This window comes from Parus major, chromosome 6 (assembly GCF_001522545.3).
Source record: "Parus major isolate Abel chromosome 6, Parus_major1.1, whole genome shotgun sequence".
NCBI classification, from domain to species: Eukaryota; Metazoa; Chordata; class Aves; order Passeriformes; family Paridae; genus Parus; species Parus major.
In genome coordinates, this window is record NC_031775.1 from 10,503,131 (window position 1) to 10,524,825 (window position 21,695).

Sequence of the window (21,695 nt, forward strand, 5' to 3'; positions counted from 1 at the left end):
GTATTTGTTGCCATAACTGATATATATTATTTTCTTTTATTTTTCTAACATTAGGAAAGGAGTATGTATGATTAATTATTCCTCTTGCTATTTACTGTGTCCCACTTTGTTCACATCTGTGTTACAAAACACTGTATTTTTTTCCCCAGTTTTCTCTTTGTACTAGGAACTGCAGTGAAACATAGTAAGGGCCTAGCCTTGAATATATGAAAATATAATAATACTTTCTGCATTGCTTTGTGTATTATTTGTTATGAATCCTAACTTACTTTTTAACACTACTACTATTACAGACAGAGAATATGCCTGGGTTTTATATTTACCAGCACCCCTTTAAGTGAAAATACCTACTTCTTCTGCAACACTTTTAGCCTCCCTCTAATTTCTTAACTTGGGTAGTCACTGAACCCATTGATTTAAATACATGTGGTAAACATGAAGATAGTTTCCCTTTATTTATTGGTCTCTTCACCTCTTTTTAAAATTCTCTCATACTTTTCATTTCCATGTGATACTCTCACTTGTGTTATTTCTTTCTTCCTCCTACTTAGACAGCTAATAAAGCTTTTAGAAGGCAATGTCTGCCACCACAGAAGAGAACTGAGAACAATAACAGGGGCCATATTACCCCTAATTCTCAAAACGCAAGGAGTCTCTTAAATTTGTCAGAGAAAAAAAAGTAATTGAAATTGTTGCTCTTCTGCTTTGAAATGTTTTTTTTAAGAGGTTTATGAACAGCAGGGATCAGCTGGTGGCACAAGCTGTTGAATACTGGATGGATGGAGAACGCAGCCCTCCAGCCTGGTAATTCATAGGCTTACCAAAGCCTTGCCATACGAAAGTTAACCTCAACTCTGAACCACTTCAGGCCTTGATAATTAAGAGATCCACAAAATTGCAATAAAGCATCACGAAGATCAAAGGAAACAGGGGAAAGGTGTTTAGTTTTTGCTAAGTAGGAAGTAGCTACTCGTGACTTTATTAGGCACATTTTCAGTGGAGTAAAGCAGGCACAGAAACCAAAGAGCTTGAATATATTTGTACAATGTATTTACAGGCACGATGAATTTTAAAAGGAAAATGATGAAGTTATAATAGGAGAAAATGGCATGATCAAGAGATGATTTCTTCAGCTTAAGGAAGAATAAAGATTAACTTAGATGAAGAAAAGAGGACCCCGAGGAAAGAGATTAGTGAAGAGTGATGGTAACGTAGACAGGGAAAAAACATAAAAAGCACATACGTTTTCAGGAAGAATTAAATATATAATAAGCATGTAACAGTAGAAGGAAAGTATTTAGGGTGAAGAGGTAGTTTTTTTTAAAAAAAGCAGAAATTCCAAGACACAATCTGTCTGATAGTGCAGACTTTAGAAATAACTGAATAATGTCTTCTGTGAAAATTAACTTGATTAAATTAAGCCAAAATTACTTCCCATACTAATTTTTTTCAAAGGAAGAGAATAAAATAGAGCTTCAGCATGAATGCTGAGGAGGCTTTAACTTTTGCACAGTTTTTTCTTTTAAGGTACAGCTGTGATATTTCAGAATATGTGAATATTTACAGCTGAAGACAGCAGAGGTACTAACGGCCCTTATTTCATTGTCAGGAAAACATCATCAAATGTTGCCATCTCTGATTTCTGTTCAGAATAAATAGCCAAAATGTATAGTATTTGTTTAGCAGTGATTTTTACCTGCCCATTTACTGAGTTTTTCTTACATGTCCTGTGCCTACAGACATGGCTGAATGACAAGACTGTACTCGTTTGTGGTCCTAAAGCCTCTATACACACATCCAATTCACAGGATACTGCCACATACCCACTTGAATCTGATTTAACAAAGCTGACATACAAATCTCACTATGGCATGATTTGCCTGTTGATGCTGCACCTGAAAAACCTCTCATGTGGCTTTCATTGTAGCAAGTGGGATATTTACATGTGAAGAAAGCGTAGAAGCTATCCCAGGATTGGACAAACTGTGGCAAACCGCATCCAGCTGGAACTGCTATCAAGCTGTGTCTCCTGGTTCCTACCTCTGAACAGACACCCAATAGCTGGGACTGCCACAGCCCTGACCTAAAGGCAGAAATCCTTTGAAAACAGTGGATTTGTGCAGTGTACCTCATTAACTTGAAGACCTAAAGCTGGTCCAGGCTAACAAAACTCTCTCTAATATGGTTGCTCAATGAATATGGACTTAGAGGAGACCTCTAACAAGAAAAGTTATCTTGCATGGCAGCTGCTACTAACCCCTTAGATATTTACTACCCCATTCACTTCAGTTTACTTCTTGGATTGACAGAATTGAACCTTAAATTTTATTCTTGAAGTAGTATTTTGTTTTCCTAATTTCTACATAGAAGAAACAGAAAGTTACCATTTTGGAAAAGCAAAATCTCATAAACCATTGTTATATGAAAATTATTAGAAAGGTAATTAAAATCTACAGTATGTATATATATACACTGTATATATATAGTATTAAAATGTCATAGAACATGAAATTCACAAGAAAACCCCAACCCCAGTGATATTCAGGAACAGACAACATCAGAGGTAATGTTCTATTTTTGATTATTATAGATAAGTATTGGTCAGGGGATAAAGTGAAGGAAATAATGGTCTTCAAGTATTGTGATTTTACAAAAATACTTTGTATTTCAGAAAACTACAAGGGAAAACTAACCGTGGAATGGTGCAGCATAAAAATTAAAATTCCTTTGAATGGAATTTCCTTACAAAGAAAAAAACAGATGTGTCATGGAGGTGTTGTCTCCTACCTACAACAAGACTTCATTTCTTCAATTTTACTGAAGTACTTGTATTGAAGTTCTCTGAATTGTAACTTCTATTTTTTTCAAAAATTGTTTCAGGTACATTGGACTCATTCCATGTATATAAGCTTAATATAGTAATAGATTTAGTATACAAAACTGTTGGGATTACTGTGAAGTAGAACAAAAAAACCCCATAAACAACTAAACAAAAGGAGATAGTCATCAACTGATTCTCTATGCTAAAAGATTTCTGATTAAAAAAATAAAAGTCTTTCCAGGTGGCAATTCAAATGCATCTACCAACTACTTCTAATCACTTCTATGAAAAATATCCACTTGATTTTTGCCCTGGTCAATCAAGTCCCTTCCTTTAATTTGCCATGCTTCACCAGTTTTCCATTCTCAATATAAAAGTCAAGCTTTTAAGAATTGCTGGAGATTTTTTTTTTATTTAATTGAAAGGCTAATTGAAGCTATTTGAGTTTTTCATAAGATGCTTTATTATCAGTGTGATATTTTATTTTATTTTATTTTTTGCCTCCACAGCACAATAGAAAACAAAACTGTGGACACTTATCAAGTTTTACTCATCTCTGTCAGCAAACTTGACATGTGAGTCGTTGCCAAGCAAGGGAGTAATAAGAGATAAGATCATAATCATTGTGCACTTTACTGATATGCTGTAATCAAATGTGGCAGATTTAGGATGTTCAGGAGGAACTGTGCTAAAATCTCTAAGCAAGCACTAATGGAAAGGTTAATATGATGGTAGTTAGCAGACACCAGCAAAAGCAGTTTGTCACTAGAGCTGAATTTAAACCAGGCACATTCAAAGTCTTTAGCTCAAGGGGGCAATAAAAATATAGAATGGGTAGACTTAATACACTACTTCCTTTCTTTTTATTGTCTAGCTACCAGAGGGTACCAATAATTTCTTATGCTTCATATTTTGGAGGCATCTGTGAAACTCATTCATTAGCATAAACTCAAAGTGTATTTTTATGCCTAACAATACAGATTATACAAATGAAAATTGACAGTGATAAAAAGTCTTGATTTCTACAAAGCAGCCATGAGAATTTGGGAAACATAAAATGAAATGGGACAGCCCACAGTTTTAATAGCTAAAACAGTGATGGCACTGATGTACCTGCTGGTGTATGGTTCTAAAGAAATCTAAATTGTAGAACAAAAGCTGTCAGTCTTTCCCTCTTTTTTTATCTGCAACCAACCACACACAAAAGTGGCACATTCTGCAAGTGATGTGGTTTGAATTGCGCGGCTTCTATTATTTATGCAAAATGGGTGTTGAGCAGTCAAACTCCTCTCTATTCTTTTACACTGCAAACAAATCAATTAAGGTGGGTTTTATTCCAGTCAAAAAAAACCAACATGTAAAAGGATGTATGTGTGTTAGGTTCTGCAATTTAGATTTCAGTAAGATCACTTACTATCGGCAAAATTAGCACAAGCCTTGTCACATTAATTATAGTATTTAAAACCTGCCTGTTTGAATCGGTTAGAGACCAATAGCTGATGGCTGTCCAGATTAAGCTATCTGAATGTAGCCAATGGGAGGTACTAGTCAAATAAATACCTCGAGAAGATGAAATCAAAAGCTCTGAAAATCACTGCAAAATCAACAGCATTTACTTCAAGAAAGTAGAGGATCTGACATTTTTAGAGCTCAGATGGAAAACACCAACTCGAATATGTTTTGAAACACAATTTCCACACTACCTTTTCTAAAAAGCAGCTGTTTGTAGAAGCGTAGTTTACATTAATCAGTACCTAACAATTTTATATAAAACCTTTCTAAAATTCATTTGCATAATGATAATCCGCATATGGCAGGGTTTAAGTTATTTAAGCGGTGTTATATTTCACTATTTAGTCTTGCTTCACCACTGCTTTAGCAGTGAATCCTTCTGGAGTGTAATGCAGCTAATGAGGTAGCTTTTTAACTGAACAAACTGACAGGTCCCATATCTGCAGAGGCAGCTTGAAACCGTGCCCAACCTCTCGGCTTCCCAAGAGGCTTTTCAAAATTCAATAAATAACATCTGTAGGCGATGTTGGGTGCAGACCTAGCAGAGTGCGTCATAACACTGAGCTGGCAGAACAAAGAAACCATGACGACTGCCAAGTTTCCATGGCAACCGCTGCGAGGCTTGGAGAGTATAATAGCACATCAATCATTGTCCAAAAGAACTTCATTATCAGCAAGAAAAAAACCTTTAGGATCTGTTTAGTGTGCAATTGTGGGTTAACTCACCTCAAAGCCTTGCTCTCTAGCAAAAGTGGCAGCTTCCTGAAATAATAAAAAAAGAACAGTTAATTATAAAGTGCTAGATAATGAAGAAATAACACATTTTGAAACTCATTCAGCCGGTTTTCCTTTTACACGATTATCTCAATATAGCCATATACAGTTGTTCAATTCTGATAGTTGCACCCAAAGCTTCCCCCTTTTCCCTCAAGCCCAACAACAGTACAATGTCAACACATTTCACAAGTTCAAATAAAGAAGGTACAATATGTTTTTTTCCAAGTGGGGAAAGTTACTTCTGCAGATAGGACTTGAACTAGCAAACACCCCTTAGACAGATATTTAATTGAAATTGTATCCTATCTCCATTTATGTATGGCACTTCACGGGATACATGTTATCAACCCGTTTTTTTTAAAAAAAATCATTTGTCATCTACAATGCATTAAAAAACAGGATCACGAAATGTGTTCAGACCCTTGTGGCAGAATCAGATGAACATTTAAAAATACTCTGATGTCTTAATCACTGCTTTAAGCAATTTAACTATGTTCTTTTCCTGAAAGAACAGAGGAAACATCATGGTATCAGAATGTCCTCATGTCTTATTTATATTAATTGGTGCAATTAAAAATCTATTTTGAAATAAAAGCAAGGGGATGGAAGACAATAGCAATGTTTATCCCTTACTCACTTTCTATCTTAACATTGGAAATACTGCAAAAAACCCTTGAAGTCTTTACGTTTTAACTTGCATTTTTTCAGATTATCTTTGCCAATGATATTAATAGAGGGAAAATTTTGAGCCAAAATGGTGAGCTGATCTAACTAAACAGAAATAATTACTGTACCAAAGCAATCCAGTGTGCCTAGGAGAGGTTTTAGTGCTTCAGAAAACACACAGTTGTGGACCCACACGATCTGTCAATTTGGGGGCAATAGAAGAATTTGAAGTGGGTACAATTGATTACAACAACAGTAAGTTGAGGTTAATAAAATGTGATAAGCTGAAAAGCACAACTCCTCAGGCTGCTTCAGTGCAGAAACATAAGGCTGACCGGGTTACCCTTAGCTGATGTTGACAGAAAAACTGAATCATGGTCCTGACAATTGGGTGCGGGCAAGGTTAGCCACTTTGACAATTTACTTACAATTGAATCCCTTCTTGTACATCACACAGTCAATGACATTTGCTAGCCTGGCTGTCAAGAAGGAGTGTAGGGTTCAAAGATATCATGCAGTGTTTTCCTAAACCAGCATGTGATTAACAAAGCCTATGCTCATATGAAAAAAGGAGCCTTGCAAGCTTCCACTCTGAAGTGATGCACTTACAATGAACTGCAACACAATCAAGAAAGCTTCAAATGGGACTGTGACACAGAAAAAAAAATAAAATAAGGGAAATAAGGGAGTGATAAGGGGGAAGAGAATAAGAAAATTGACTAAAAATTATGTCTTGTAGCCAAATAATTTCTTTAACCTCAGATTTTTGGTCATGCAATTGAAATCGGAAGTTACACTGATCTGCCCTAAGGGATTTCTTTAAAATCCCAATACAGCAGGACATTAACATCTGTGTTAAAACTATTGTCTGGCCAGGAAATTGGACACCGGTACATGAAATAAAAACTGTTCCAGTCAAGTGCTGCTTTCTTGTGTGGGAGACTTTGAGAGAATTCATTTTAATTTTCTGTACTGGGGCATCCATGCACAGCACATGTGTTTTGGAAGACTTGGCCCTTCCACAAGAAAGGATAAATGATTGCACATTTGTTAAAAAGTATCTTGTCTTCAGATTCTCCTTTAAGAGCGTCATCTTTTAGCCTGGTCTGCTGCCCAGCTACATGAATAATGGCAGCCAGCATAAAATCATAGATTTTCCTGCAGTTGACCTCTAATCTAAGGGTGCCTGAACACGCCAAAGAACAACAGCAATCTTAATTTTCTTCTCTTCTATCAACTCAACCTCAGAATGAATCCTGAGATCTTATTTTAGTAAGGATTGTGCCCTAGAAACCAGCCTCTCTCAGAATGAGATCTCTTTAAGAATTAAGGCCTTTCCAATAAAAAAAATTAAAAAAATCCTAAAGCTCAAAACACACATTTGGACTGTACAGTTTGGTGTTTGTGAAACACTGAGAAATGTGAGGCAGGCTCTGATTGCCAGGGACAGTTCAAAGTAAATTAACCAGATAAAAGCAATGAGAACCTTTTAGTATCTATTCACAATAACAGTGAGAACAGGAAACAAGCAGAACCCATCTGTGCAGCCCTAGGGCACCTCATACTGAGCTTCATGTCTCTAATAAAGTAGTCAGGTTAAAGTCTAAGTGGATGTAACATGTGGAGACTGCTTGGGTTACAGCGGCCAGCCGGGGCGTTCCCTGATGCAGGTGATAATCAGTATGATAATCACTATATTTACAGGCTTTCCATTTTATATCTGACATTGAAAATCACGAAGAAGGAGGGATTAAGGAAATAAACAACCTACACAGAAGCTTTACTGCTCCCCAGAGAATGCAGCATTTTCATTCATGCGTGACATGCGACAACAGCAGAGCAAAACAGCGACAGAACAGAATTTTCTTAGGAGGCTTCATTTCACATCAGGAGTTCTTTCAGTTTTGATAAACTTTACACATTATTCATTCATTAACTCCAACTCAGCATTTTCAGAGCTGTTTTCTGTTACTGCCTACAGAACATTTCATAAAACCCTCTCCCCACCTTATCACTGTTTCATACTAAATGTATTAAAAACTCACACTCCTTTTTCTATATAATCTTTTTACTAACTGTGACAGCAAATTTATTGTTGCACCACCTAAGTAGAAATGAGATTTGTTTTTAGTTGTGAAATGTCATTTGTCTCATGCTGTTTGGGAGAAAAAAAAGCCTAAGTACACTCATGCCGACAAAACCTGTGTGCAATGCTACTTAGTGGGAGTAACACAATGTCACCAAAGTTAACACACACCCTCTCTTTGCACAATAGTGAGCAGTTTACACAGGAAAGAGAGATTAATTAAGGAGATAACAATAAAAAAGACAACTTCCTTTAGTGCTGGCCTTGCTGTTAATGCTAGAATTTGCTTGCTAGCTGAAAACTCTTTCCATTCTTGCATGTATTTTACTGCTGTTGGAGTACCAGCTGAAAACTATTCCCAGTCTTGCATGTATTTTATTGCTGTCTGAGCCCCAGCATTCAGTAAAAGGAACTGTTTATAATCTACACACAGGCTAATTTTAACGGGACTTGTTAAAATCCTCAGCCCTTTTATCTGCAGCAGTACAAACTATTTGTTTATAAGTAAACAGAAACATACCCTCCAAACACAGACTTCATCAGCCTCTGCAATCCTAGGAGTAACATATAATCCCTCTGTTAGCCCCCTGTGTTAGAATACTTTTATGATTATAGAGTTAAAACGGCTCAACTTCAATAATTGCATGTTTAGTTTGCCATGAGACACAGAAGGCACACCATATATTGAATATTCTTGACACATCCAATTTATTTTTTTTTTGTTGGTACCAAGGTTTTATGATTACTTGATCAAATTACAGCCAAAATGGTAACAACATGCATAGTTGCTTAAAATTAATTCACTTAGGCCAACATAAAACTCACGCAATTGCACTGAATGGCATCTGAAACCATGTATTGCCAAAATTAACTGACAAAGGCTGTTTCAAATACACCAGCAACATTATTATCTACAATATGCATTTTAACCTTTGTATGGGAAAAAAAGGAACACTGAAAACTAAATTTGCATTTCATTGCCAAAATCAACATTATCTCATAAAGAAATGATAAAACAGCAGGACAGCAATGATACCCTTGCACACTGAATGCATTTCCCATAATTGCACAAAAAAGCAAATGCAGGGGACGCTGAAGATAATCCCTCCCCTGCCATCCTTCTTGGTAGGGGAAACATCTCACAGGATCACCTCAACTCACACATTACAGTACTACCCCCTGGATTTGATTTACTGTTTTTAATTGGGAGATTACTGACAGGTTTTAAGGGAGTTCCTACTTCATTAACTGTAAACTTCCTGACTTGCCCAAAATATCTTCTGTTTACATTTTCAGGAATACCATCCTCTTCTCTCTGCACAGCAAGTCTGTGACGGGTTCAGCCCAGCCCATGAATGGAGGCAACCTCAAGCCTGCACACAACACAGAGCATGTGCAAGTGCAGAGGAAGGTCCTCACAGCCCAGTGCAGAGCAGAGTGCATAACAACATAAAGAAATAAAAAAGCAAACTTGTGTGGACTCACTCAGTGAGAAATAATAAATGACCATGAGGACCATATACTTTGTGTCTGCATTTGATGGGACAATTCCTACTGGTAACAACCATGTTTGACTGTAATTTGAATATTAGTTCCAACACTGTACCTTACAAGCCTTTCTAGACTGCTAAAATCTTGTAAAAATGACTCTTAAACATTTCCTCCCTTTCCTACATTTCAGAAGTATGGATTGTTAGTTTTCATCTATTTATATTGTTTCCTTGAAGACACTGAATACTGTGATTACCTTGCTCAGGTAATTCCCTTTTTCTGCAGTAAAATCATTTGCTACCATTCATCCCACTCCTGAGTTCATCTCCAATCCTAGTGTAAATTTGTGTTCTTTGTATCCTCCCTTGCTTTTCTACAGATTGTACTGTTTGTGACAACAAGCTGCTTTCACAAATCTCTAACATTAAAACCCTGTTATCTAAAAGGAATGGGTGACAACTGAAATAAACAAATGAAGATATAGGGAAGATCTGTGCAGAAGTGATGCCCATTGATATCTACACCTTCATTCTGTAGAAGACAGACTCAAATAATCAAAGTTCGTTTAGACTGATAATCTCCTTTCTTAGAGGCAGATACTGAAGTATTTCATACTTCATATACTGAATGTATTTCTGAAAAAGACATTTTTATTCATGCTTTCCTAAAGGACAGACTTGTAAAACCAAAACCAAACAAAAAAATGTATTATTTGTTTCTCTGCACTATAGAGATATGAGTGTTTATTGTAATATAACTACTAAGACTTGTAGTTCACCTTTCCTTAAGTAGTCACATTTGTCCTTCTGTCTGTCTGTCCCTTCTATCATCTTTCCCTGTCCCTAACAAGGAGCTTTCTTATACAATTCTGTGTTTCCAGAGCTACACCCTTGTTTTATATACATCACAGGTACTGAGAACCTCTGATTTCAGTAGCATCTGTTGTGCCCTGCAAATCTCAGTATGAACCAAAAAAAAGATACTCTCTTTTGTTACAGTCTCCCTTCTTATTTTCGTGCAATATAAGAATGAAGAATTAATTATCGAGATCACTATGTGCCCTCCCTTTTGATATTTCCTTCCTAAAAACCTTGTCACAGTGCAGGAGATAAGCTAGATTTTAAGAAAGAGACCTAGTGAGCTGTGCTATGCCATGTTTTTTACTTCAGGCCAGTTTATACTAAATATGACCCTGGAAATGGGGCTTAAGGCACAGAGAGGACAATGGATTTTCAATTGTTGCCTTTGAACTATAACAAAGATGTCATAAATACACCCACTAACTTCACAGCAGGGTTGGTGGGGTGTTCTATCAAATCCAGGTATTTAATGTAGCCCATGAACGTGCAGCAATATGATCTGTCTTTACACCACTTTTTCCTGTATATCATTCACAAAGCCAAACTGAGGTAAATCTGATTTTATTCCTTGCCCCAAATTTAGGAAAAGAATAGGTTCATATATACACGCACACACAGATATCACAGCAAATCCATAGTTCTTAACATGGTGAATTAACAGCATACAAGAACTACAAGTACTTTCAGGCGATGCAAATAGAGGTGATGTCAAAGCTGTGGTAATGATAATCATGACCTCCCCAAGGAATTAGAGGTAGATTCTGCTAAAGACTCTGCTGATCAGTTGAAAACATGATTTCAACAAATGGCTGCTATTATTCTGCTACTTAAAATGAATGGATGAAAAGTCTACAGGACACAGCTCCAGCTGGATCACTAACCTTTAGTGCCAACAGCACATCTATTGTAGTTAGTGGTAAGATACAGATGTTCATCTTCATTCAGTGCTAAATAGCTATCTGTGGTTACTCAAAACACTGTAGATAGTCCTATCCAGCCTCTTATGTCATTGTAGTCTGATTTAGACAGGCAGTACTTTAAGGTCAGCTATTACTACATTTCACTGTGTAAAGGCAATACAACCTCATATGCCTTTATTAAAAAATGGCCATTTAAAAAGGCATTAAGGGCTCAAAGGTAACTGTAATTTCATGCTTTTCCTTTTTTCCTTTTCCTCAGAGATAATTGCTTTAATATGGGTCATACAAGAGTTTGAGAACAGAAGACAAAAGAACCACACAGCATATTTTCTGAAACAAATGGTGAAATTCTGCTACAGCTGAGAAAGTTTGCACTACATTTGGGGATGTGTTACACGGATGAAATGCTTCAATATCATTTTTGTTTGACAACATGGAGGACTAATCCTTGATTCAGTCAGTAGTGCAAACCTGTTCCTGTTTCAGAGAAGATCAGTAAAAGTGGTCAGAGAACGGACAGTCCCCGCACACAGCTTGAGAATCAACACTGAGAACCAGCAAGTATCCACCCCTCGCTGGTTATTACTGAAAAAAAACACAGCTGGCATCAATTGGATGGGCAGATTATCATAAAGGAACACTGAGGGGTTTTTTACCCCTATTTTCCTTTTCTCATGAGCAGTACTAGACCCCAAAATTGGTTGTTTTTTGTTGTTTTTTTTTATAATGCATAGATATCAAGAATTCATATCATATCCCAAAATATTATTTCATCTTCTCCAGAAATACTAAAGACTCTGGTAAATATACATACACTGCTTTCACCCAGAAGCTGAAAATATAAAATAATAAGAATCAGCTCAAGTGAATAATCAGAATAAGCATAAATACCATATGGGGTTAAAGTCGTAGTGTTCAGAGGGGGTTCTGGCAGACTACCAGAGGGTTTTGTCTGAAAAGGCCTAGTGTGAAAAGGATTGAGAAAGAAACATATTTCCTGTTCTGCTTGGGTTCACCCTGGAGTGTCTGTATCACGTACAATTCATTAATATTCAAGCTATTTATTCTCCTATTCAGGTTACTACCAGAAAACTACCAGAATAGTTCCTGCCAGAATCTTCTGTGGAAAGAATCACCCTGAGTCAGAGCTTAATGCCATTACAGGGTCTGCAACGGCTGCAGCAGGGATGTGCCTCTGAGCCATTTTGAAATTTTATGATGGATAAAGTGCTATTACTTACATCTCTGTCTTTCATCCTTACCTAAAGAACTGAACTACTTAGGACTCTATGTGTCTCTCTCCTCACATATTGCAAGCATCAAATTAGTGAACAATACTTCTTTATACCATTTCTCTATACAAATATGTCTGTTTCTACCTTAAAAATAAATGCATCATGATCCGAAGTGAGAAATAAGAAAAAAGACACTCCTTTCTTAAATATCAGGAGAATCAGGAGAACATAATAAAAATGAAAACAAAAATATTAATAGCAAGAATGTAAGAGTTTTATTTGTATATAAAAATTGAAGATGTGTGAGGTCTTTTGAAGTCTTTAATACTGTTCTTTGAATGCTCCCAGTGCTAACCTTTTGGCTGGAGGGTGACAAACAGAAATAAAAGATTGCATCATTTTTAATGAGGCCTTCCATTATTGTAAGCACTCAAACTAGCCTGAACTCAGACAAGACATTCTCATCTACCAATTTCAGATAAAGAGCATAATCAGACGCTCAGCTAAAAGCACTAGGATCTAGAAGGATTGTCTCTAGTCCTGGTAAAAGATTAATCTACTTCTAGCAGTGAAACTGGGTTATTTTATACACTTTATTTAGTGTGATGTCATGCACGGCCATTTAGAATTATAACTGAGGCTGTGGCATTGGGAACTCTCAAAAAAACAATCACTGTGTCACACTCTTCAAGTGCTGGGTTTGCTCTGCTTTGTTAACTCTAGCAAAAAAAATAAAGTTGCTCACTGCAATCTTCAGCAATAACAATAACTTTTAAATTGATCTTCAAATTACCTATTTTACCTTTTCAATGAATTTCAAACGCAGATGATTTTAGGATTCTTATTGGAGTTTCCTGTGCTGTTTAATGCAAATTCAATGTTGCATTTATGTGTTGAAGATTCAAATGCTCAAGATGAATTTTGTTTCCTGAAATTTTCAGTTTTAGCTAACTGTAGCTACTTCATGGAAGGAAAAACCTAGTTTTTCAGCCTGTTCCAGCAATGCTCTCTCACAACATAGTCGTTGTATGGAAAAACAACATTTCAATCTGACCACAGTTAGATCACTGTGGTCCTGAGTGAAGAATATAAGCTAGCTCGAATTCCAGATGTGACTAAGGCAGTATCTATCATCTTGGACAAGTTGCTAATTTCTTGGATCCATTTTTTAAAAATCCAGAGAAGTTAGAATTTAACCGCTTTTGACTATTAAGCCTTTATGGATGAGGGAGTTTGGTTAAGTTTATTTTTCTATCAGAAGCCAGGCTCAAAGAGATCAGAGATTGAAAGAATAGTCAAATAATGAAATTAAAGGCATATAATGCCAACATATTTTAAAAGGGTATTTTAAAATACATCATCTACAGAGTCCAACCCCAGTCCGCACGCAGGGTCAGCTAAAGCAGGCTGGCCAGAACTGCTGGGTTTTGAATATTTCCAAGGATGGAGTCTCCACAGCCTTTCTGGAAAATCTGTTCCAACACTTTACCACCATCTCAGTACAGTTTTTCTCTTATTTATTTCTAAATGAAATTTCCCGTAGCTGAGTGTGTGCCTGTTACCCCCTGTTCTGTCACTGCCACTGCTGTTAAGAGCTGCCTCCATTTTATTTACTCCCTCTTGTTGGTGTGCATTGATAAGATCTCCCTGAGCCTCCTCTTCCTGAGGCTCTCAGTCTCCCTGCCTCATACAAGAGATGCTCCAACCCTCAATCATCCTTGTGGCCCTTTGATGGCATCACTCCAGTAAGTCTACGTCCTTCTCATGTTGGGAGCCCAGAACTGGACCCAACCCTGCAGAAACATCTCATCAGGGCTGAGCAGAGGGGAGGGACCACTGCCCCCAGCCTGCTGGCAGTGCTCTCCCTAATGCCACCTGTGATGCTGAGCTCTTCCTTCCTTGAGCGGGCACATCACTGCCTCATATCCCTTTTTTTCCACTGAAATTCTGAGGCCCCTTTGGCAAAGCTGCTTTCTACCCAGCTGGTTCCAAGCCTGTCTTGGGACCAACATTCCTCCCCAGGTAAGAGGACCTTCCATTTCCACTTGCTGAACTTTGTGAGGTTCCCATCAGGCCATTTCTTCCCTCTGTCAAGGTCTTTGAAATTTGATAATATACTGTGATTTTTCTTGAAGAACTGGGGTTCAGAATTCCTATGACAAATGAAACTAACAAGCATGCTGAGCATTCCTTTTTACTTTTAAGACACCACACTTATTAAAATAGGAAAAAAAAAATACAAAAAGAGGTAAAAAAATTAAAATAATAAAATGGTGTACAAATATGCATTAATTCCTATAGGAAAAAAAATTAAATTAGATATTGCAATTATTGAAAATTACATTCCTGCATCGAAGATCAGTAATCTTTCACCTAATACATAACAACATAATTATGACAACAACTTATTTGTCAAAAGTGCACAGTTTAGCAATGCATTACTCCATGGATAACTGTCCACAGATCCCTTTCTTTCAGTGTGACCATTTGCCCCAAGATGTACTGGATATGCAGCAGTAATACTGATGAGCTGAATTCAGAGTGGTTTTGCCTGCTGGGTATTTGCCTTCCCTGTTAAACCAACTTTATGTACGCACACATATATACGTGCACATAGAGACTTTCACAAATGCATGTATAGATCATGACAAAACAAATCTGATCCCCCTCTCTAAAAGTTCCTGTTTCAGTTTTCCATAGGCACCCATTTTCCAAGCCCTTCCCTGTTAAATCAGTGGTTTTCACAAGCAATTTTATTCACTACACCTCCGGCTAGGGAAAAACACCATGCCTGCAACGGAATCCCAGCCAGTAAAATATAACAATTTATTGGTACCTTCAAGTTTTCTGAGCACTTGAAGGCTATGAAGACCTACAGCTATAGTTTGAGATATACTGGTTATAGCACCAGTTCATGTTAAATAGTACTGATAGATCTTTTTGTTACTATGAAGTTATTTTACCTTGTTAATATAGTTGCAGTGACTTATTATCGTTCCCCCTTCAATATATCATTTGATATATTCACAAGTTATAAAATACTAAATTGTAAATACATTTTTCTTTCAACATAATGAGTGAAGTTGTTGTACCATTTGCCATGTTCATAAACTCACACAGGTAACTTGTAAGCCAAGCTAAAAAATAAAATATGGACTCAGTCAACGCAGAAGAAAAATGAAAGATTTAAATTTGAATTCAATTTTGAATAAAAGAAAATTCTGAGTTCCAATGTGCTCTTTTTACAAGAGCAGTTCTCTAAATCTCTTCTAAGCAAGGACACTCTCCTAGTGGCACCAGTTGTATATTCTAAAGACTCATAAAAATCTATCATAGTTTCCAATCAATAAAGTTATATAAACTTGGTACAGAATGATACAAAAAATTACCATTTCTGTTTCTACCATATGTGCATTCTCCACATACTTCCAGACTCAAGGAAAATTTTTTTTAAGCCTCAGCTATACTTCAGGGCAGTTACCATTTAACCTCTAATTCTATGACTTTAAAATGCTATATTTATTTTAGGATTTGTCTCACAGCTATTTTTTAATTACTGAGATAACAGATTGACATTAAATTTTAGTATACATTTATATATTTGTTAACTATTACTATATGCTTAGTATATGTAAGCAAATTAACCTGAAATTGCACCTGATACCTTTCTTATTTTACACATGACAACTGGAAGACTACAAATTATTTTAAAGCTGAAATTAGTAATCATAGTAATAGTAATTCAGTTTTGGACAGGTTATTTTTAGCTAAGTACTTGCTCAAGCCCTTCACTGCAGATTTCTCACACCTCTGAGTATTTTGAAGTATAAATAATCTATTTTTTATCTCTGCCTCTAGCATTACATTTGTGTTTAAATATAACAGAAGTTATTTCAATCTATTTAGTTTGACTCACACTTTCCAACACAAAGAATTCCTGTGATTCCATCCAAGATGCTGTGTCTCTTCCATTTTATGCAAAATTTTAAAAGAGCTGTAGGGTCAGCTCAGTGCTGTTCTTTAGTTCAGCCTGCATTCTGATTTGGGCTCTAGAAATTTACTTCTTTCTCTTACAGTGGTAATAATTTTTTTGCCAAATACCAGATAACAAGTGAATGGGAACATTCTAAAGCAGTAGTGTTATACTCTCAGAGCACAAGTAGTGGCAATAACAGCACACCAGATGCTGCATTGGAGTTGGGTTTTTTTTTAAAGACAGTTATTCATGGATTTAGGGAAATGAAGAAAAAAAAAGGCTGGGCCTCTGAAAAGTAGCACAAATTTGCAGAATATCCTTGGTTTGAGGTTTATTTTATTTTTCTAAAGAACTACAAGTAATGTAGTGCTCACAAAATATACTAAAACCTAATTACGTTATAAACAAGTCAGAACAGATACTCAGCACTAGCAAACATATATACTACAACTTTCTTATTCCTCATCTCCTGTCAGATTTTTATATCATGCCTGCTCCTCTTTCAGTCAGGTTAATCAACTCTTCTGAACTGTGCTTAAAGAAGCCACATATGATATCTACCATGCCATGTTTTGAAAATCAACATGCTCTAAAAGGCATTCTGATCTTAGGTTTAGACCATGAAAACGAACAGTTTATTTGGAGCCTGGATGGCTTACATGGCAAGCAGTGAACAGTTTGCAGAGGATACTGTGCTAAAAGTGTCACTTTAAAAAAATAATATTGAAGCAGTACTTTACAAACATGGCACTTGTCCAAAGCACATATGGAACATAAATATAACTGTAAAATTTTATGCACCAGATTTGACCAAGGTCTTGAGTGCTAATTTATATTTTCTCCATTTTGCTGGAAGACTAGCTGCATTTGATAAAGCTACTTCATAAGGACTCTGTTCTCCTAACATTTACACATCACACATCTGGACTGGGAAAAGGATTCTGAGTAAAAGAGCCAACTAATGCAGATCTTGTTTATGTTATATGCAATTACTCTTGTGTCATGAATCTCCCTGGGATATCAGAATGTGCTGAAGACACTCAAACAATATGTACTTCAAATAAAAGTGCAAAAGCCTGACTGTTTCTGTCCCTATCAATGATCTTGGGTACACACGATCATGGAAGAAAATTATTGGTATCTGTATTTTCTAACAATATTGCATTTCATTTTTATTAATTATTTGTATGTAATTAGAGCTGCCCTCAGCATCTGAAGATCTCTGTTTGGATTGTTTTTCTCTCACAACTCGCTCACTGCAGCCAAGGGAACGAAGTGATGGCAGTTGCAACACTCAATTCAGTTACATAAACACATCTTCCTTGCCAGATTCCCCTGCGGTGTTCCCATTTCATGAAGTCAGTCTGTAGCATTTAGTAATGTACTGTACCAGCAAGTTTCTTTTCATGTCACAAAAGATTAGGTCCTCTGCTCCTCCTGGCAGCAGAGCAGCATGTGTGTGAGCATCACACACATGGAATCCACCCCACACCAGGTGGCTGCACCAGCAAGAGAACAGAGAAGAAATACAATACTTGACTAGCTACAGAACAAGAACTGGATGTCAAATTTTAGCAGGAGGAAGACAGCCTTTACCCAGAAAATAAGGCAGATTTATTCTTAAGCTTGTTGCAGTGTCAACAACGATGAGAGTACCTTATACTTTCAACCATACACATGATACATGTGCTTCGGTCTGTACTGAATGTATTTGCCAGTAATGATAAATAATGCTCTGGCCAGACTGTCCCTGTAGATGTAAACTTTTTAACATCACAGCTGGAACAAACACACCTCTGCCTATGAAAGCAGTACGTGGTAAAAGAGGAGACACAGACAGAGTGACCTAATGCATCTCACGGCCCACCAGCTGCAGGGATGAAGGGCGTTCTGGACAAAGTTTCCCCCCACACCTGCCCATCAGCATGATGCTGGGTGGTCACAGTCCACTGATTTGCCAGATCTTACCTCCCCCATGGACAGGTCACTGCCAAAGGCTAGCTGGTAAATTAGAGACTAGTGGCTGTATGTCTCTGCAAGGATCAGGCACAACTGGAGTCTCTGGGCATGTTTATAGCAGTCAGTGGAGCATCACAGAGGTCTCAGAACTACCTGAGCTACCAGGCTGAGCTGGTAATTCATGCAGAGTCACACAGCTGAAGGTACTCTTGAAGCACCAGCAAATTGAATCATCTCCTTTTGCAGGTTGCCTGTCCTGGGTCAGGTCAAATGTCACTGGTTGAAGAGTACACCTATGCACTTCAAGGATTAGCTGTAAATTCCACTTGCTGCCTAGATAAATATAAAAACACTGAGGGTTTTTTACTGAGAAAGAAACATAGGAGAACAGAAAGAATCCAAATAAAAACTGAAGTAGCTAGAATTACTTATTAATGGTTAAGAATTACAACACAATGAAAGAGGCTTTTTTTGATCCTTTTACACAATTCTCAGTCAACACTGAAGTGGTGTAAAAAAGGTTCCTTCCTTCTTTCTAATTTAAGACTTCATTTTCCTTTGGGGCTCTCTGATCAGATTAAAGAGTCTAAACAGGAGCATTGCTACATAAAGCTGGAATCTGAACCACCTTGTCTATATGTCCAGTTCAAGGACTTAAGGAGGTTGGATCAAACTTCCTAGCTAAAGAGATTTCCTTACTCTTCTCTACAACTCCTACAGACAAATGTAACCTCTAACAGCACCGTGTCCACATCCCTACCCAGCAAAGTGAGATTCTTCCTTTGTGAGAATTCTGACACAACACAATGCAAGGAAGACAAAATCAACCATTACATGAATGTAGATCAATTTTACTTTCATATTTTCACAGAGAATTGCTACAGGCTGGCTCCAAGTGTTGACATGTTTGCTCAGTAACTCACGTGCCATGCTTCTCTTCAGTTAAACAAGAAAAAACACTCCTGTTCCAGCATAAGATTGTCCACAAGTGGATACAATACAAATCTGAGTTAAAGCTGCTGTGCTTAAAATGACGTGCTCTCTCAGTTCATATTAATGTTTCAGTGTAGACAAGTTTTTATTAAAGGAGAATGACTGAAATGGTGGATTAAGTCTGCAGTCCTCCAAACTGCTTTTCTTCAAGTATTGATACTCGTAATTGTTATATGTATTCAGGTTAACTCACACTGCCTACACATATAGGAAAGCTGTATATTTTACAGCTAGGAAAACCTAGCTATAAAAAGGACTGGTCCTCGTGGGTGGTAAGAGATTTCACCTTCTACTTGCCTACAGTAAATTGAGGTAATCCACCACTGCCTCAGTTAATGGTTAATTAACAGTTAATGGTTAGTTAACTGGTTAATGCTGACTTGGGAAATCTAGTACCTGGCTTCTTAATTCTACTGGTTAGTGAGCTGCATGCTAAGGAATAGAAGCTACCACCTAAATTCTTCATCAATTTGCCATTTCTAAAGTAAAAGAAGCGGCAAGTAAATATCACACCACTTTCTGTGATGCTATTTTATATAATACTAACAACCTGTAAATAGACAAAGGATAGTTTTACTTAGAGTTAACACTTAAAATCAGAGAAAGTGTATTCCTGAATACCACACGTTATTTTCTTGAAATATTGCAGGCAAGTACCCATATTCCACAGACGACTACAGGTTAAGTAAATACTAGTGGAGTCTCTGTTGATAGGAGCCAGTGAAGCTTTTCTTGCAGCTTAGTAGCAAAGGATTTACAGTACTAGGGATGCTAACAACCCACTATCCATTTGCAACATAAAATGTTCTGTAAATCAGTGTGTTGCTGTTTGTTTAGGAAAGTGTGTGACACTCTCAACTTCTACTTCCAATACTTGCGCAGAAAATAATCACAGTTCAGGTGGCATTTGGTTATTCTGTATTTCAGAACCAGCAAAGAAATCTGGTGACATGGTCATTGCTATGGTAACTATACTTTTATAGTGAACATTGAAATAAGTAGGTACATAAAACATGTATAAGTTGTCACTATATAAGTTACTGTTGCCCTGGGGCTGCAATAATTTCCTTCCTTTAAAATGGTTAAATCTAGCCATAAATACTTGGTATCTCTCAATGTCCTATTATTTCAATAAGATGACAAGGCTCCTCGTACATAATATAGTGCAAACACACAAGCACATCAATTTATCAAAATAGGAACTTTCTGAAGAAGTAATTTATTGGCCTGTAAGTAGCAAAGTATGAACAGGCTTCTGGCCTGAATAAAGAAAACCACTTCCAGGTTTGCACTTGGGCAAGACTGAGCTGTTGCAGGTTTAAAATGCTAGGGCAATTTTCTCCATCACTGGGAAATACAGAGCCATTTCCTGGAAGAGAGCTCCACCGGATCTTCTCTAGTCGTCTCCTTATTCTTTATTTCCTCCTCTCCTCAAACAATCCACCAGTGGCTGAGATTTGGAATTAAAAGAGGCTGGACCCTGCCTCCTTCAGCAAACAGCAGTAATGTGCAGAAAAAGGTCCTGGTCCCCCTTTTGTGTTCTGCTTTTGAACATAAAGAATGTTTGTTAGACCTAAAGAGGTCCTCCTTTTGTCCCAGCAGAGCAATATAACACCATTGTTATGTCTTTCACACACAAACTTGTTTTGGAACAGTGAAGTGCAAGCTTAACACGTAGCTTAACACAAGCTTCTCACACATAGTGACAATGAACTGATACTCAGAGAAAGGAAGCACAGTTGTGTTCCAATTTAGAGCAGGACTGTACCTCTGCTGAGCAAGGGACTGGTCTATCCATGGCACAGAATGAAGGCAGGCACTGCTAGCTCAAGCAGATCCCTTGGGATCATTTCCTTGGCTTACATTACATGGATGGCTTGGAAGTCCTATGCTTCAGAAACAAAGGGAATAGTGTTCTACAACAGCTGCATTATATCCTCATATCAAATGGATTAGGATGGCCATGGAGACTGGAAGGCCTAGCCAGCTATCAGAGATGAGGAAAGTACAGCTGAATAAGTCTTTCACAGAACATATACCAATGTATGCCCAGTGACTGGACAAACATCAACAGACACCCTTTTAAACTAGAGAATCCTGCTGCTGCAAGAAGAAAAGAGAAAAGGTGCTAATTTGATATATGATGAGAAAGCATCCACTTTAACGTATCATTGATGTTTTGGTCATCTCTCTAATGCCATTGGCATTAAGTCCTGTTTTCCACTTAAAGCAGATACTTGACCTCTGTTTGCTATGACCTGTACTGTATTAAAACCTTATATGCTTTGAATATACTTTCTGGGTGTAAAATAAGTTTATTTATGAATCCTTTGACAACGAGGTCCTTTACCATAGACACTCATTGGCTGTATCCCAAAGGGTTTACCAAATGTCATAAG

The 21,695-nt window shown here is 37.2% G+C and overlaps 1 protein-coding gene across 2 annotated transcripts in view; it reads right to left on the minus strand.

Annotated features, from left to right (window-relative positions):
* The window catches only part of ADK (adenosine kinase), a 264,946-nt gene that overhangs the window by 42,706 nt on the left and 200,545 nt on the right, over positions 1 to 21,695 (minus strand). For both annotated transcript variants that reach the window (XM_015632666.2, XM_015632667.2), the window contains exon 8: positions 5,060 to 5,095. In XM_015632666.2, the coding sequence (XP_015488152.1) occupies positions 5,060 to 5,095 (36 nt within the window). The remainder of the gene's footprint in view (positions 1 to 5,059; positions 5,096 to 21,695) is intronic.